At 44.2% G+C, this 11965-nt stretch overlaps 1 protein-coding gene across 2 annotated transcripts; it reads right to left on the bottom strand.

Moving 5' to 3' along the window:
- Window positions 1-1338: 1338 nt before the first annotated feature.
- Window positions 1339-8891, bottom strand: LOC146185765 (uncharacterized). 2 transcript variants are annotated; one of them, XM_084606689.1, is made up of 6 exons: window positions 8587-8890; window positions 6937-7052; window positions 6393-6593; window positions 4942-5157; window positions 3914-4088; window positions 1339-2091 (listed from the first exon to the last, which is right to left on the bottom strand). In XM_084606689.1, the coding sequence occupies exons 4-6, from the start codon at window positions 5071-5073 to the stop codon at window positions 1991-1993; spliced, it is 408 nt and encodes a 135-aa protein (XP_084462815.1). In that variant the 5' UTR covers window positions 5074-5157; window positions 6393-6593; window positions 6937-7052; window positions 8587-8890; the 3' UTR covers window positions 1339-1990. The 2 variants fall into 2 exon arrangements, with proteins under 2 accessions (XP_084462815.1, XP_084462816.1); XM_084606690.1 differs by lacking the exon at window positions 6393-6593 and having other exon boundaries at window positions 8587-8891.
- Window positions 8892-11965: the final 3074 nt, after the last annotated feature.

Raw genomic sequence — 11965 nt, 5'->3', positions numbered from 1 at the left:
CAGTGACAGCAAAACTGCCATACAAAATTTTAGCAATGGCAGGATCTCGCCCTTAGCAGCCAGAATCCTAGGCCAGAAAAAGTTGGATAGGAAAATTCAAATAATTTGGACTCCTGCGCACGAAGCCGTCCCCGGCAACGAGGCGGCCCGCAAGCTGTCTAGAGATCTCTACCGCCGAGCCGCTACAGGGCCACTTGATGACCGACGGAGCAGAGAGCGCTTGCTAAAATATGGGGAGATCACGCAACACTATAGATTGGATTGTAGACTGGTACCCCCGCCAGATCAGAAATTAAACAGCATGCATGCAGTCGCTTGGAGGCGGCTGCAAACCTATACATATTCGCACCCGGTTATGGCGAACCACATGTTCCCTGAGGCCAGGAGTGATAAGTGCAATCTTTGTGGGGCGAGAGGGACCCTCGACCACATAATATGGGAATGCCCGTGTTCTCCCTGGGGGACGCACAATATAGGCAGTAGAGACACCTAGGAGACCCTGCTGCGCAGCTCGGACCCTGAGCTCCAGCTCCTACTCGTCCAACTGGCTGAAGAGGCTGCTGCGACCCAAGACCTTCCAGCCTGCATCTGAGGCGGCGGCATATCCGCCCCCTGACCTGCGTTTCGGGGGGTGAGTAGATCACCTTATCTGTTGGACATTAAAGTTTAGTCCATCTATCCATCCCAGGTGATCAAATTATTTCGAAGCCCTCACTCTAAAAAAGAAAGGAGTTCGTATTGACTCCTTTTTGGGTAGTCAAAATTTGCCACATATGTGATGCCTTTTTGGGGTTTACCGATGACTCCCTTCGAGCAAAAAACATAATGACCCTCCACTGGCCGAAACGGCGTAAGTGCGACTCCATAGAAAATTGTCGCATTGCCTCCTTTAGGGTGGTCACCATGCCACTTTTCAGGGATTCAGCAAGACCCTCATTGTTAGAGTGAGAAGACTCTCACTAGGGAGTCACATTGCCTTCGTCGACTCCTTTGACAGTGGCTGCATTGCCTCCTTCAGGGTAGTCACCTGGCTGCTTCTCAGAGGATCAGCAGGACGCTCATTTTTAGAGTGAGAAGACTCTCACTAGAGAGTCACATTGCAATCGTCGACTCCTCTGACAGTTGTTGTCTTGCCTCCTTCAGGGTGGTCACCTGGCTGCTTCTCAGAGGATCAGCAGGACGCTCATTTTTAGAGTGAGAAGACTCTCGCTAGAGAGTCACATTGCAATTGTCCACTCCTCTGACAGTTGTTGTCTTGCCTCCTTCAGGGTGGTCAGCTGGCTGCTTCCCAGAGGTTCAGCGTGACGCTTATTGTTAGAGTGAGAAGATTCACATTATGGAGGCACATTGCATTCACTGAGCGTCGGATAGCTCATGTGAAACTGTTAAAGGCAATCCTTATTCGGAGCCTTTTGCTAAACCCCTAGGAAGTGTTTGGGTGATCATTAAAAGAATGGTTCTAAAATCCACTCTACTAGGATCACCAATTTATCTGTGCGGCAGTTCCGCGAGGGTCTGCATAGTGCAGTGCATGCTTAGGTGAACATATTTCTGCAAAAGACGAGGCTGTAAAAAACTGACAGCTTTATTAAATGATTATACATACTGAGTGTGTCTAGCACACAGCATATAAGACGAAAAAAACATACACACACATGAAAACATAATGCCTTCACAAAGGTGGGGAGTGGTGGGGGATTCTTCATGCCACTTAGAGAGTGTAATAACCAGTGGCCCTGAAAATGTGCACTGCACTTATGAGGGCACTTTAATTAAAGCTGTAAAACACTAAATTAGTCTTATGCTTTTTGCCAGCTTGGGCTCTAAGTTTTGTTAGCAGTGAAGGGCTCTTGCCCCAACTTTGCTTTTTTTTATTCCAAGCAAGTGCTCAATCACACAAAACATGTGCTTCAATGCTGGCGCATACTCAGTGCTATATGCCTAATACATACAGAAAACCACACAAAATCCCTCTGTCAGGTCAAGGACATTAATGCAAAATATCTTCAGATGCCACGTGAATTGCTTCCGGTGTAAGCGATCTACTCCCATTGTATACCCTGTTGGGTATGGACACCGCTTGCCAGGTACCTGCCAAATGAAAATGTATTACACTGTCAGTGAAATAAACTGCTTTGGGTCAGGTAAACTCAGAAGGTTAAACATTGTTTTCCATGCACATTGACATCAAACCTGTCAGGCTGGCACCTTTTTAGCCATTCATTCTTGCAAAAACATTAAGCGAAAAGAATAAACAGAATATGTAGTACAAGCACACCAATTAAGCTCGTTACACACCCAAAATTGCTACAGTATAAGAACTGCTCTGGATGTTAGCAGCCTGCAAAGGCTTTCACCAAGTGTTGAAAAAGCTAGCCAACATTTCCACTCGAGATGAGTAATCTGATCAGGAGCATTTAATGACAGTGGAAGATGAATTTCAGTAGTCCCCATGCTCATGTTATACTTTCTGCTGCAGCTACAATGTGACCTTTTTCTGTTGGTCACATCATGGAAATAAACTTGACACTTTAAGCTTCCAACCCTTAACTCTGACACATTAGTTTCCAAAACAGCTGCAAATGATTTGTGGTACATTTTGGCCATGGTGCCTATGGCAGCTAGATATATTTCTCAAGCATGAGCATTTACTGTACAACTATGTAAGAATATTCACACTGAAAAAGAAGAAACGAAAGAAAATGGGGAAAAATGAAGTTGTCAAAATACATAGACAATATTTCACCAAATAGAGTTTCCTATTTCTTTTTGGCTATTGTGGCATTAGTGTAAGGACAAATATAGGTACATTTTATTTTCATAAAAGTAAAACACAAATAAATTTTATGATTTTTTTTACATAACTCTACTTACAAATAATATTTCCCCAAAAAAGTTACAGAGGTTGTGTGAACTTATAGCACTATGCGCAGCACAAAGTTATGTAAAAACATTCTCTGACTTTCTAAGTTGTCTACCGGTAACCGATACAGTGCACTATGTACACTCTTACCAGTGTACATAGTGCACACTCTTTACTCTAGAAAAGAAAGATACAAAACGCTTAGTCAAAACTTTTTTAAACATGCAAAACGGCAGAGAAGAGCTTTTTAGTCTTCTTGCAAACATGTACAGTCATTGACAAAATTCTGTAGAATGCATGTTCCAATAAAAAAATTATTTTTCTGTGCAGTCAGGTGAAGCAGGCCAGTAAAATGAACTGAATCATAAAGGGACACGCTTGTTCCAGTTAGATAAAAAATATCAGCAGACTGACTAGCGAGGAAATGCAGAAATAATTTCTTTTTTGTGAATCCGCATCCTGCAGTTTTGTCCATGCCTGTACATAGCAGTTAAGAATCAAATTTAGAACTTTATGTGCCGTGCAAATTAAAAGAACAGACATCAACAGTGCATGCATTTTCTTCCCTAAAGCAATGTATAAAGCATAAAGATAATGGAGCAATGCATAAATCACAAAGCCAGGGCATTTGCTAACTTTTTTAACAATATTATTTCAGAGTTTTGGGCTAGTGTTAGTTGTCTGTCAAACTTTTCTGTCTGAATGCTACACTTACTAGCAGTGTTTACTGATTTACATAAAAGCTACATCATGAACAAACTAGTGTTCAGATCTCTCACTGAAGCCACCATTCCCCTAAATTGCAACCCTGTTGTAAAGAAGTGCATTTACACTCCTTGCAACTGTTAGCATCCTCTGGAGCAGAACAGCAGTTGCTTCACAGCTGGATATTGCTTAGTATCACTTTGTCATTTCATGTTGATGCAAAATGCAATAAAAGACATTTGTAAGCTAGACATTCCGGTTTTTGCACACACCACTGGTACCTTAATTTCTTTGATGACAAAACATTGCTTACATTTTTCATTCAAATATGAGGCTGTTACTTACAGTTCTTGGCAATCACCTCTGCGTTTTTGATTTCAGACGTCACGTCGCAGTTTCCAGACAGTGCTGACTGTTTGCATCTTGCCGCATGAAAAATGCCATCACTGTCTTCTCTCAGTGCTTCCAACAATTTCACATCCACAGAAATGCCCGTGCGTCGATAGAATTCTTCGCAGATCTAGCAGAAATGCAAAAAAAAATATATTGTTCACATCTATGGACACAATAGGGGTTTATATAAGATCTGGCCAAACTTGTTACATGAAAATTGTTAACTTTTATTATTCATAACTTAATTTGCATCGTGATTTCATGCAATTGTACATATCCTGCTTCTTGTTAGACCTAAACGCACGCTCAGCAGCTGCATATTGACATATTCTGTCAACAGATCCAAAAAAATACATGCCCAGTGTATTTGATGAATGGCATTCAGGTGTAAATTATAACAATATATTTTCTCCACAATTCAAAATACATTCAGACCAAAAACCTAAATCTGGATGCAAAGCTTGTACTCAGAATTTGAATCTGCAAGATTTTCCTTACCACAGCCCCCTCCCTAGCTAAATTAACAGGCATACATTTATTTCCAACCAAAACACTGTGCGGCCTGACTACATTGCACTGTATAACAACAGACATCTCAGCACAGCTGACTTCCATTTTTTGTGTTTCCAATACGAACGTGGCAATTTAAGTTCACATTGATGCCATTAACACATTGCAATTTTTTGCACTGTCCCCTCATCTTAAGCCAGTTATACTTATTGGTACGAGCAGAGGCATTTTATTTTCATTTACTTTTGGGCTGCCTCACCATAATATATGTCCCCTCATCCTACGCAGTGTTCTCAACAATGCTCACAAAGTCCTTAAAAGGAGACGTATATGCACTGGATGGTAGTATTTATCAACCACAAATATATACAGAAGCCTGTGCTCTAAAATATAAAATGAACAAAGGAGCCATAAAATTGCCCATTTTGCTTGAACAAAATATTCGTGCACTGCTGGTTTAGAAACGTCACCTCTTTGTCAACCTTCATCGCTGGATACACTTCTAAGAAGTCATTCAGGTTCATCTTCTCAATTTCGAGAGCTCGGCGCCTTGCCGGTGCAGTCCTATCCATGGCGTCCTTCACCAATTCTATAGTAGGCATTGTCTTTTGAAGTTATTTTTTCATGAAGTTTACGGTTTCATTCACAAAAATGGGATCGATTTCCAATGTGGATTCCACCACAGTCTGAAATTAAAAGCATCATGATGCAACGCTTTGCCTAATGTTCTGTCGAAAAGCAGAAAGGTACTCCGTAAAAATGCGCATACTGAGACCAGCACTAGTTCTTCAGCATGCAAATAATTTTCTTGCATTTCGGGGTAAGTCTTCAATGGTGCAACAAGAGCTGTAGGATGCCAGAGTGTGGAAGCCTCTTCATGCACTAAAAATCATGCTTGGAATACATAGCTGTGTAAGCCAGATTGAAAATCAGATGAAAATTTTTGAGTATACAGGTAATAGCATGCTTGCTCATATCTGAAGAAATAATGCTCTAGAGTAAAACTATGCACACAAAAGTAAGATTTTCCATCAAAAATTTTGGAAACAATAGCAAATCCCTTCTTGCATGCACTGCGTAAAAAAAACTAAACTGCTGTACCGTGCATAAACTGCATATGTGCTTAAACAGCATGTAAATAACAGCAAAAATAACCTTACCAATGCTCCATATTACAATTACAATGCAATATTTCAAAAGATTATTTTACCAGTTGACATCAATAAAACTAAGTAGGTGAATTTGCCTGCTCTATTTGTTATTAGAATCATTTTTACAATGCACAAAAAACATTGTCTAGTGTAAGCACTTACAAGATGAAGCTAAAAAAAGTTTGTATTTGAATTGCACCAACTAAATTAGGCTGTAATTTTTAAATACCTCAGTTAGAGAGTTGCATGCCTTAAGTGACCTATGTTTAATTAACCATCTGCTTACAAGTGCACGTCTGAGGCCTGGTTTTGGCTGTCATTAGTCCTCGCTACATGCCATACTGTTTCAGACTGGTAATGAGTTTTGATTTTCAGCTCTAGTTAGGTTGTTTGCTCTCCACTAGTGACACTAATTCCAATATTTCATTTAACTAACCAAATCCGCTGAATCACAAGAAAGCCAAAGCGCACAGCAGGCATGAGCAACATATCACCGGCTCGATTCTGATATGTAACATTCCCAATGCAGTAGGTCCTCTTTAAGTGGTCTGTCAAATAATTTCTTCCCAGTTCTTTCTCTTCAAAAGCATATTTTCAGCTCGTGTGCATGAAAAGAAGGAAATTAACTTCAGCAAGATGTGTTATGCAGGGAAACCCAACCATCTGTTTTGGTAACAGAGTGGATTCTAGGCCAAGGTAAATATAACTGAGGCAGCAGTCAGTACAGGGGAAGGTAAATACAACTATGACAGCAGAGATTCACCACTTACATTAGATGCATGAGCATGTCAAAGGCAATCCAGCCAACTATTTTCTTCCCGAGTTTGTCAGGCACGTCACCCTGCTCTACGCTTCGAACTTCTGAAGCTACATGTAAAGGCATTTGTGCCAAGGTGTATTGGTCTGCACTTCTTGCACCGTCCTGCCTATTCGCTGTCTGAGGCAGAACTTGGAGTACTCTGTTGACAGGCCTGAAATGTGATAGTAAAGATACGGCCATTGCACTAACTGATAAGTCAAAAACAAGGCTCAAGCAAACAGCTCCACATTTCTAGGCTCCCTCAAAACTTAGGAATTCATTTGGAAAGCAAGTCACCAGACAAGCAATGACACCAGATCATGAAACATTATCCAAAAGGGAAAGACATATTATTTGTTTCAGGTTACCCAACACTGTGAAGTATGCACTTCTCTAAACATTCCCTTCTTAATTCAGTACATAAATCTTAGTTACTCTCAGAATAGATGAATAACTTGATAAAAATGTCAATATCTCCCGCGACAGCTTCCCTTCAAAAAAGAGTGCATTTATACCTTTCTACAGGCGGGCCATGAGGAGCTTCACCAAGAAGGCGGTTAATCCATGCCCCGTCCTCCAATACTGTCTCAGGGTCAAGGTCAACAAAACACTTGAATCGGTCGTTGTATACCTGAAAATCAGCACTGAATATAGCAAGCTCATAGGATGACACCAACAGCATTACCTAAATACTGATGTCATGCTGATGGGGGTTGCCCTTTCCTGTTGATCTTAAAACAATATATGACCCTCATGTCAACCATGAACCAGCAGTTCATAGTATATATTTTAGGTCGCACTAATTTTTGACTAGACATTGCTTCCTTGCTGCCACAAGAGAAAAGCAAGTGTTTTAAGGACAACTGAATTGAAAATTTCACCAGTTTATTTCCAACCTACCCCAATTCTACAACAAAAAAGGAGCATCAGCCTACAGTGGACACACACACATGCACACACGCGCATACACAGAGAGGGAGAGAAGAAAAAGGATGCACAAGATAAGCTATGATAACAGCCGTTAGCCATGTGTTACAATTATTGTTCTGAAAGTGGCAAACTGGCTTTCAACAAATGGCTTGTAAAGCACGCAGTATGCACGTGCAATAAAATTGAACTATGTGCATAATTTTGAGTGCATGCATGCATTTCGAAATACAATCTGCAGCTGCATTTTTACAATTCCATCGCAAGGATAGAAAACAACAATTAGCCTGCGGCTGTCACTCAGTGGAAGAGCAGCACGTACGGACGCGAGGGAAACAGCGCCTCGGTGGACGGCGAGCCGGAAAGAAAAATGACGCTCAGATTAGCGTTTAAAATTTGCGTAGCTCGGCTTCACCGGCTGGCTCACACACGGCTGATGGTGGTCATAGCCACGAGCATGGAAACGAAGCTCCGAAAATGAAACTATGCGGCTGTAGTGTTTTAGGCATAGAGGCGGCGGTTCCCCTGTCATCCTCACGCTTTCCGCAGAGTTTAATTCGCAGGCGCGTGAGTGCGCAGTGCAATTCTGGCTTCAGGAGCATGAAGAAAGAACGCCGAGCGACGCCTCGACGATCGAGAACGCGCTCTCCTATAAACCTGTACAAGCTAACCGATGCGAGTCCAACGGCACCCGAATTAACGAGCGCCCCACGCCTTCCTATGTTTGCTATAAGAACCTACGCTGACGAAAAATCATCCGTTTCTTAACAGGCGGAAGGGGAAAAGAACAAACTAATTTTTAGTCTATATTAGTCTATCACGCAGTGAACAAAGAAGGTATCGCAAACATGCATCGCAAGCGTCCAGGTGCACGTGTGCAGGAAAATATTTCGTGCGCTATAGGCACGTACACATCAAGCTCGTACACCCGTCAACTACTGCAATACGATAATGCCAGTGATTGGCCTCAAATCATCTCTCCTCGACGATTAAGCTTACAAGGGCATGATAAAAAGAACATGCATGGCCGAGCAGCCGATTAGCGAGTTTTAATTACTGACGACCGTACGTGGTGCTCATGCGCAAGCAGTAATCGGTATGCAAAACACTGTACCACGTTCATTTTTTTTTCTTCTTTTTCTCGTCAAACGTATCATGGTTTTATGTGTCTCCCGTGCTCACGATTTGACAAAGATCCGGAACACACATCACGCACAGCATGCAAAGCGAGCACTCACCTGAATCAGCAGGCGGTCATCCACCAAATAGGCGAACTCGCTGTCAAGAAGGCTTGCGCCAAGTCAGCGAGCGTCTGGGTGCCTGATAATGTGATAATTTTTCTCGACTCCCCGCACGACATCAAACAAGCTACCTGCATGGAAATTTGCTCGGCACCATGCCGCCCTTCGCAGTTCAGCGAATCTTACACTTCTCCCAGCTTACTACGCGCCCGCACTTCCACAGCGAGACCTACCGCACGCCACCGCCGAAAATGGCGACCGGTGCAAACAACCCACGGCTGACGCAATGTTTTCGCGCCTTTTCGCTAGGGAGAAAGGGGCAGCAAGGCAAGGAGGTGTTTGCTGCGCATGCATCCTCCTTTGATTCAAGCGTGCTCTTTCTCTCCTCAACGTGATCACATCCTCCACCCCTCTCTTCTTCACCGCGTTGGACTTTCAGCCCGATCAGTGCCTTGGCATGGTTTCGACTTTCCATAGAAGCGCGCCGCACGGTTGGCGGGCGAGGATATCGCATGAACAGGATGCGCTGATCTTCGCCGCGCCGCGAATACATTGAGTTACGCTATCGGAAAGGCAACAAACAGGTCTGTCGATGCACGGTTCGCGCGGTTCACAGACCTTGAGCGCTAAGACTTTGCAGCTTGGCTTAGATGCTAACTTAAAAACGCGCAGAAAACAGCACTCTCGTCGGCGCCAGTATCATCCGCGAAATTGCGCTAAGCCGCGCGGTGCTCGATTTTCCCCAGGTGTTTGTCGGTGGTTGTTCCTTCCCGTTCGTTGCTTGGAAGTTCGCAATTGCCTGCCTTGCGCATTCGCCGCCGATGTGTCGTTGATAACTTTCAGTGACTATGACTTCCGCTTGCTGTTTTCGATGCCCTGTGTGCCCGTTTTCGGCCAGTAAATTCATAACTGTCGTATGGCATCTGGAACATGACCACTCTTCGGATCCAAGTTTCATGATCGCGTGTGGCATCGATGGTTGTCAAAAACACTACAAAGTTATGGCGAGCTTCCGAAGCAGCCTTTATCGCAAACCATTTCGTCCGGTGACCACCAAACTGCAGCGAAACTTGAACTCGAAGAAACGAGCTGTAGTGCTGATGCTGCTGGCTCGGACACCTCAGTGGTGGCCAGCGATGAACGCTCTGCCAGTTTATCAGCTCTGCAAAATGAGCCGTCCTCGCCGCAAGGTTCAAGACACAAGGAGATGCCGGAGTCATTGTCTTTCCATGCCTTTGCGACCTTCTTGAAGGAAAACCTGCCTAAACTCTTTTTTGATATTGGTGGAAGTAGGAAAATCCCTCACTGTGAAAGTTTGTTTAGAAAAATCGAGATCATAATTCAGTCGGCCTTGAAGCAATTTCCTAATCTTGTAAAAGGTGAACTCGTTAAGTGTTTTTCTACCGTGCCAGAATGCATGAGTGGAGTACTGGATTGCACTTCATTTAGCGACCTCTTTAGTGATATTCGGTCAGATTTTGGGCTCAAGCATTCCTGAAGACAACGAGGATTGGGAGATTTACCTCCTCTTCAGAGGAATCGTTGATATTGTGTTGGCTGACGAAATTCCAGTGGAAGCACTTCTTACCTAGAGAACAAAATTGAAGAATGTTTGTGCTCTTTTCTCGATTGCCATTCATCTACTCGTCTTTTCTTCAATAGGCGTTTTCTTTGCTCTGTCGAGGGGAGCTTTTTGTTTAAATCGTGTTTTAAAGCTATCAATGCGTAAATTGTATCTCCATGGCCTTTTCATGTTTCCGCACCGTGATGCTTGGGTATGTCTTGCGTAGTTGCGTATGCTGCTTCCACTGCTTCATTTTTAGTACGGCCCCATCTGTGATCCTTTACGTGCACTGTAAATGAGAACCCACCGGTTACGCCGACGGCACCGCAGCTCAAGCCAAGAACGGGCGCATAGGAGCTGCATTCCAAAAGTAAGCAAAACCTAACAATGGCCTAACAAGTGGCAAGACAGCGTGAAATAAAATGCTGTCACAAATTTTTTTTTTTCGGCAGCCGTTTTAATCCCTACCCGCCGTCTTTGGCCGTGACTCCGCTAAGGCCACGTGGAGAGTCAGACGCCCGCAGTGGGGAGGGTTGCAAGAATTGATTCCTTTTGCGACTCCTTTCGTACAGAAAAGAGTCGCAAAGTGGCAGAAAGGAGTCAAATTGCTGTGACTCCCCACACTCGACTCTCTTTTTTTTAAGAGTGCTCCACTGTTGCGGCTCTTTCTCTCTCTTCTTTCAGTTCTTTCCCCCTCCCTTCCTTTATAGCGCGGTTTCAGGAGTCCACCTCGAAGTAAGGCTCGAACGGGTGCTGTGTGATGTGTTTGTTGTCCGTGCAGGTTAAATATTCTCAGGTCATGGAAATTATTCCGGAGCCCTCCACTGGTGGCAGCCCGCCTTCTCTTCTTTTTTTTTCGCTCCCTTCGTTCTCCCTTTCCTTACAGCCCGTTGTCAGGTGTCCATTTAGAAGTGTGACAGATACGCCTTTCCTGTTCCTTCAGACCAATTTACAATTGACGCCCGACTACTGTGCCGGAGTTCCCGGGTTCGAACCCGACCGCGGCGGCTGCGTTTCGATGGAGGCGAAACGAAGAGGCGTCCGTGTGCTGTGCGATGTCAGCGCACGTTAAAGATCCCCAGGTGGTCGAAATTACTCCGTAGCCCTCCACTACGGCTCCTCTTTCTCTCTTTCCACTTTCCTTCCCACCTTCCTCCCTTCCCTTACGGCGCGGTTCGGGTGTCCACAGAGCAAGTGTGACAGTTACTGCGCCTTTCCCTTCCTGTGAACCAATTCAATTCTAATGGGATGGGTACAGCTGGCAATGGTGAATTAAGCGCTGTGCACGCGGACGCACATGTGAAACAAAATGGCTGCTTCAGCGCCTTATCTCAAAAGAATTGTCGCTCGACATTTGGTCCAGCAACGTCGAACCCTTTCGGTCCCGTTGGCGGCGACCTTGAGGGAACGTCAAAAAATTCCAAGACCACTGCAGAATCTGCAGTGGAGAAATGCGTAAGCCCGAGCGTTGCTGTGTTGTCCGCGATATGCGTCAGTGAGTTTCAGCGAGTGACAGATACTGCGCCTTTCACTGCCTGTAAATCAATTATAGAACGCCGATGAACTCTGATACGTTCAACGGAACACTGTGTTCAACAAGTGGCGCGCGATGACCGGGTGCAGCAGGAACGCTCAGACTTTCGCATTTCTCCACTGCAGATTCTGTAGCCGGCTCGAAACTTTTTTTTTTCTTTTTCGTTGGATTAAATGACTCTACATACTTGATCACTTTCACTCGTTTATTCGGCTCATTCAAAACACGTCCACTTCCGGTTTTGTGACGCCACGTATTGACGGCACATCCCGACGTCG

The sequence above is a fragment of the Amblyomma maculatum genome, chromosome 6, assembly GCF_055883805.1.
Source record: "Amblyomma maculatum isolate TAMU_Amacu chromosome 6, ASM5588380v1, whole genome shotgun sequence".
Lineage (NCBI taxonomy): Eukaryota > Metazoa > Arthropoda > Arachnida > Ixodida > Ixodidae > Amblyomma > Amblyomma maculatum.
The sequence above is the reverse complement of the archived record's forward strand: the minus strand, read 5'-3'. Positions and strand labels throughout refer to the sequence as shown.

Coding starts and splice junctions, on each gene's coding strand:
- LOC146185765 (XM_084606690.1), bottom strand. CDS start 5,073: ATGCCTACTATAGAATTGGTGAAGGACGCCATGGATAGGACTGCACCG. Junction 4,089..4,941: donor CGATGAAGGTTGACAAAGAG/GTGACGTTTCTA, acceptor CATTTCTGCTAG/ATCTGCGAAGAATTCTATCG. Junction 2,092..3,913: donor AGAGGTGATTGCCAAGAACT/GTAAGTAACAGC, acceptor TTCATTTGGCAG/GTACCTGGCAAGCGGTGTCC.